At 47.7% G+C, this 5,858-nt stretch overlaps 1 protein-coding gene across 4 annotated transcripts; it reads right to left on the reverse strand.

Annotated features, from left to right (window-relative positions):
* Window positions 1-1,000: 1,000 nt before the first annotated feature.
* On the reverse strand, window positions 1,001-4,816 carry TXNDC2 (thioredoxin domain containing 2). 4 transcript variants are annotated; one of them, XM_053902391.1, is made up of 3 exons: window positions 4,003-4,815; window positions 2,430-3,683; window positions 1,001-2,387 (listed from the first exon to the last, which is right to left on the reverse strand). In XM_053902391.1, exons 1-3 carry the CDS (start codon window positions 4,100-4,102, stop codon window positions 1,978-1,980), a joined length of 1,764 nt encoding a protein of 587 aa, XP_053758366.1. In that variant the 5' UTR covers window positions 4,103-4,815; the 3' UTR covers window positions 1,001-1,977. The 4 variants fall into 4 exon arrangements, with proteins under 4 accessions (XP_053758366.1, XP_019274030.2, XP_019274029.2 ...); XM_019418485.2 differs by having other exon boundaries at window positions 1,001-3,683; window positions 4,015-4,816; XM_019418484.2 differs by having other exon boundaries at window positions 1,001-3,683; window positions 4,003-4,816.
* Between the last annotated feature and the right edge of the window lie 1,042 nt (window positions 4,817-5,858).

Consider the following 5,858-nt stretch of genomic DNA (forward strand, 5'->3'; position numbering starts at 1 on the left):
AGAAGCTCAGGACAAAATTTCCCACTCAAACAGAACGAGCCTTCAGATGACATCTTACCCATCTTCCGGGTTTTAATTTCCTTACTAATTTGTTCGCTTTATCATTAAAGCTTTTTGTAGGTCATCCCAAATGTTTTTGGAAAAAAGGCCAGGTATGCATGGCATTTTGTTTCTATTGTTAGGGATTTGTTTTTCAGGGCTCAGAGGAGTCTACTAGATTGAGATACTAAGGGGGAGTGACTGGGGCAGCCCCCTCCTACAGTCAACTTAAGATAGGGATTGCCACCACAACTGCATAAAGGAAGCCAGCCAGGTTCCTGGCCAGAGGACTGGAGAATGCATGCCCCACCTAGGGGAGGTAATGCCACTCAGCCTCTAAGAGTAGGTTGGTTTCTTGAGGTAATGCAAACCCAGATTGCCAGGTTTTACAATTTTTCAGGAAAAGCTAGAATTCAAGATTTTAAAGGGAATTCTGGTTTTTGAAATGTTGACAACTAGTTCAAATTCTTTAAAACACTTTGGACCCGCAGAAGACAGGATAGGATGGTGGCCGATGAGGAATAAGGGGAAAAAAGAGGAGTTGTTCCTTGGTGGGTAGAAGTTTTGGTTATACAGGATGGATAAGTTCTAGAGATTTTCTGTACAACATCGTGCCTACAGTTAACAACACAGTATCGTGCATTTAAAAATATGTTAAGAGGCTACTGGGGCGCCTCGGTGGCTCAGTCGGTTAAGCGTCAGACTTCAGCTCAGGTCATGATCTCACGGTTCGTGGGTTCGAGCCCCGCGTCTGGCTCTGTGCTGACAGCTCAGAGCCTGGAGCCTGCTTCGGATTCTGAGTCTCCCTCTCTCTCTGACCCTCCCCCGTTCATGCTCTGTCTCAAAAATAAATAAATATTTAAAAAAAATTTTTTTTAATTTGTTAAGAGGTTAGACCTCATATTATGTGCTCTCACCATCACCACCACCACAAAAAAAAGACGACATACAAGGAAACCTCTGGACGCGATGGGTATGTTTATTATCTTGATTGTGGTAATATCATAAGTCCATGCATATGTCCAAACTCATCAAATCGTATACATTAAATATTTGCTAGTATAGGTGTACGTATCCCATACACATTTTTCTTTTGTAAACACAAAACTCTGGACCAAGCCACCATCTGTGACCCAGACCTGGGCCTTTGGGCTCTGAGACATCTGGGAGCAGGTTTTAGAAACCCAGTTACCAGGAGACAAAGTGAGAAATCTGCCACCGGGGAGCTGATGTCATAATGGCACTGAGGATCACCCTGACTTTGACCTGAGTAATAAAGCGCTCGGTCGGAGAAACCAGAAGCTTTGGGCTCTGTCGAGGTTTTTGTGGGCATGATTAGTAGAAAAAGGCCTGCACTTGAGATCTGGGAAGCTGGCTTTGAGCTTGGCTGTGCCAGCCACGAATCCCATGCGGGGTGGGTGAAGCCATGGGATTTCCAGAGTCATCCAGAGCACTCCCTGCACCCAGAGGAGGTTAGGTATGATCTGTGGATCTTTCAAATTCTGTATTTCCCAAAGTATCCTATCAGAAACCCCAAAAGATATGTGAGCATGAGAAAAGAAGTCTCCACTCATCTTTCAATCACGTACTTGTACCAAAGAATTGTCTAAATTTCCACTGTTGCCACAAACACCAAATGAGCTGGATTTCCAAGGGTGAGTTCCCAAACAAATCACAATACAAAAATACGAGACAGCTGGATTCCCAATCTCCACCAAAGGGAATTTGACTATCACCCTTTCCTACCAATGAAAACTTGGTCACAGTAGGCTTCAGTGCTTTACCACTTTTCGAAAAGGTGAAGTTAATACTTAATAATTTATGAGCAGGGGGCCATTCAGACATACACTTTTGTTACGCCTCATCTTTTTTGGCAAATAAAAAAGCAATCACAAACTATCACGAGCCGACTGTCTACAATGCTTTCAGAATCCACAATTACTTTAACTCTGCAATGATCGCTTCGAGTTGTTCTGTAACGGCGCCGCAAAATTCGCCCACCTTTTCTTCTTTCTTATAAAACTGAAAGGTTGGGATGCACATGATCTCGAGGTCCTTCACCAGCTCATCACACTCATCAGCATCCACTTCCAGGAACACCACGTCCTCGTACTTGACAGACAAGGAATGGAAAAGGGGCTTGATGGTCCTGCAAGGCCCACACCACGTGGCTGAGAAGTCCACGGCCACCAGCCTCTCCCCAGCCTCCTTGAGCGCCAACTCGAAGTCCTCCTTGCTTAGGATCATCTTCACCAAGTCCACCTCCAGAAGCTCCATTGACCCTGATGCCTTCAGGACGTCTCCTTCTATGGGCGGGATGGCTTCTTTTGAGGACTTGGGGATAGCACCTTCCTTAGGCTGGATGCTGTCTTCTGAGCAATTGGTATCACCCTCTCTGGGCTGGATGCTATCTTCTGAGCACTTGGTGTCTCCCTCTCTGGGCAGGATGTTTTCTTCTGAGGACTTGGGGGTGGGGATGTGTTTGGACAGGGTAGATTTCACTAATAGCTTGGGGCTGTTGATCTGTTTAGACAGGAAAGGTTTTGCCGAGAACTTAGGGGTGTTGGCCTGTGTGGGCAGAATGGATTTTGCTAAGAACTTGAGACTCTTGCCCTGCTTAGGCAGGATGGTTTTGGCCAGGGACATGGGGATGTTATCCTGCTTGGGTGGGATGTTTTTTTCTAAGGAAGTAGACATTCCATCCTCCTGCAGCAGGGTGGTTTTTTCTGAGGAACTGGGGGTGTCACCGTGCTTGGGTGCAATAATTTTTTCTGAAGAATTGGAGCTATCAGCCTGCTTGGGTGGGATCCTTTCTTCTGAGGGATTGGGGGTATCACTGTCCTTGGGTAGAATGATTTTTCCTGAAAAATTTGGGGTGTCAGTCTGCTTGGGTGGGATGGTTTTTGCTGGGGACTTGGGGGTATCAGCCTGCTTGGGTGGGATCCTTTCTTCTGAGGGATTGGGGGTATCACTGTCCTTGGGTAGAATGATTTTTCCTGAAAAATTTGGGGTGTCAGTCTCCTTGGGTGGGATGGTTTTTGCTGGGGAATTGGGGGTATCAGCCTGTTTGGGTGGGGTGATTTTGGTTGGGAAATTGAGGGCATTGCCATGCTTGGGCAGGATCATTTTTGCTGAAGAATTGGGGATACTACCATGCTTGGGTTGGATGATTTTTGCTGAAAACCTGGGGGTGTCCACCTGCTTGGGTGAGATGGATTTTGCTGAGAAACTTGGGATGTTAGCCTGTTTGGGTGGAATGGGTTTTGCTAAGGGATTGGAGATGCCAGCTTGCTTGAGCGGGATAATTTTTTCTGGAGAATTGGGGGTATCAGCCTGCCTGGGCAGGATTATTTTTGCTAAAGAATTGGGGATACTGCCCTGCTCGCGAGGGATGATTTTTGCTGAAAAACTGGGAGTGCCAGCCTGCTTGGGTTGCATGGTCATTGCTGAGAAATTGAAGATGTTACCGCCCTGTGCCGGTGGGAATATGACCTTGAGCTGTGGACCTTTGGATTGCTTTGCAGGCATGTGTTGTATGTTGTCGGCCTCCGAAGCCGAGGCCTTCTCCTGGATGTGTGCTGTGTCCAAGAATTCTGGGACCAGGGGAGTCACGTGGCTGGACAGGCCCTGTAATAATGGACTTTCTGAACAAAAAAGTAAATAAGTAAAAATGCAAAAGAAGAAACAACAACAAAAATTCTTATTACGTACTCCAGGGAAGACCAATGCCATGGTTAGAGCCCACAAATGTAGTTTTGTGAATGACGTATCACTGTGAAAAATCACATTCAACAGAAGGCCAAGCAGCATGTGATTACGCGTATCTTTGGGTAGAGTTGTTTTTTTTAAAACTACAACTTTTCTCTGCTTCAATACTGCTGTCTGCTCCTTGAGCACATGGGTCCCTAAGGTGACCTCCCCCCCCGCCCCGTCCCCTGCCCCAGCCCCCCCCCCCCAACTTACCATTAGCATCACTTTGATCGGCTTCTTGTTTCTCTGGACTCGTGTTCGGATCTTCCGGGGTTCCAGCTCTATCACTTTCCACTTCCTGTTCCTTGTCCATATCCACTCAGACTTCACACGTGCCTCAGAGTGGAGACGAGGCTGTACCCTCCAACTTTCTCCAGCCTCTCCTGCCTGACATCATAATATGAGTAACGACTTGCATTCGGGTGGTACTCACAGCTGGCTTTCCCTCTTTGTACTCAGAGCAGTAGTATTCGAGAGTCTCGTGACAGCCTTGGTTATGGTGGCCGTGCCGTGTGTTAGGCTGTGCCCGGTGCCTGATGTGCATTCATAGGCATTATTTCCTATAACACAACAAACCACTGAGGTAAGTACCATTATGATCCCCGCCTTACAAACAAGAATACTGAGCCCTGGAGAAGTTATGTAACTTGCTCAAGGTCACAAAGCCAGGAGACGGGCGGGTTCCAAGCCTGCTCCCTGAATGCTACGCCGAACTGTGCCGTTTGCCAAATCCCTGCCCAGCATGGTAACTCAAAACCACCTTTCCTACAACCTTCCTCTAGGACTCTCCGGCTCCAGCTGTCCCTTTCTGACTCACCCACTCTAACCATCTAAGTGTTTCCTCCTAATCACGTTACCCTCCTCTGCAAAGTCCTGCCTGACCGGCAGGTGTTCGATTTGACTATTTGGAAGGGAGTAGATTATGACGCAGAGAAATTCCCTGAGAAGAGGTGAAAACGTCACACCTTCCATCCCAATAGATGGGGAGCCAAGAGAACGGGTACATAGATGTGTTCAGAGGAAAGCTGACAGCAGAGGAGTATTTGCCTGGGCTCCATTGGGGAGGCCAGGAAACACCCACATTCACATGGACTCCACATCGACATGGCAGCGTGGGTCACTGGCAGAGGGTGTGACTGGATTCTTGGGCCTGGTGCAGGCTCCTGGCCCCACAGCCTGCTGTACACATGCCAGGGCTCTGGAAATCCTGCACAGCCAGTGCTGGGGCTGCGAGCGTCCCTCGAAGACCAGCAGACCTATAGGGGCCTCGAGGAAGAAGCCACTATGAAGGGGGATTTGTGATGAGAGGGCAACGACTGGAGTGACAGGTTCAACCAGTGGGTGAGAGCACGGTGCCCCAACCCCTAGATGGGCCCGGTGGTCCTCAGCAGTCCTTAGTCGAGGCAGCAGGCCAGACTAGCCACTTTACATGCGGAATCGGAGCCAGAGGGCCGGGCCACAACTGGGCTGCACGGCCCTGTGCACCCAGATATTGTGGCGAAAGGGGAGGAATTGGAAAGACTGAGCTGCTACCAGAATGAGAAAACGTTCATCAGGCTGAAAGTCCACAAACAGGCAGATTGAATTCCTGCCCCTCACTCCTCGAATCCCCATCGAGACAAGGCTCGTGGAGGAAGGAGATCCACTATAGGAAAATTTTAAAGCCATAGTATATTTGCACATCTTCATGAAAGTGAGGAGATCTGTGACCATGGTACATTCATACTTGGGGACCTGAGCTGTGTTTTAGGTTTGGCAGAGTTGTTCGAATTATTTCTCCTCTTCAGTCTGAAATTCAGATGGATTCCAAGCAACCGGAAATATCAACGCCTCTGAATCCTTTTCATTCAACTTGTCATAAAATGTATCTTTTCCCCTTAAAATGTATTTTCTCCTTTAGCACAAGCTGGCCCCCAAATTGCTCCTGAACCCTTATGTCAGTTGTGGTTCTGTGAGGGAAACAATAAATCAGCTATTCTAGGCATAGAAAGATTTATCTAATTATAACATAGCTGGAAAGGCTGCCTCTGGGCTAGAGATCCTGGAATAATTCCTAGAAAAATGAGCAG

This window comes from Panthera pardus, unplaced genomic scaffold (genome assembly GCF_024362965.1).
Source record: "Panthera pardus isolate Hobbes unplaced genomic scaffold, ASM2436296v1 HiC_scaffold_15, whole genome shotgun sequence".
Classification (NCBI taxonomy): Eukaryota; Metazoa; Chordata; class Mammalia; order Carnivora; family Felidae; genus Panthera; species Panthera pardus.

Excerpts from the sequence above, each read along its gene's own strand:
- TXNDC2 (XM_053902390.1), bottom strand. The coding sequence starts at position 3,849 with ATGCTGCTTGGCCTTCTGTTGAATGTGATTTTTCACAGTGATACGTCA. Across the intron at positions 2,388-2,429 it reads TAGCATCCAGCCCAGAGAGG|GTGCTATCCCCAAGTCCTCA; the intron begins GTGATACCAATT and ends AGCCTAAGGAAG.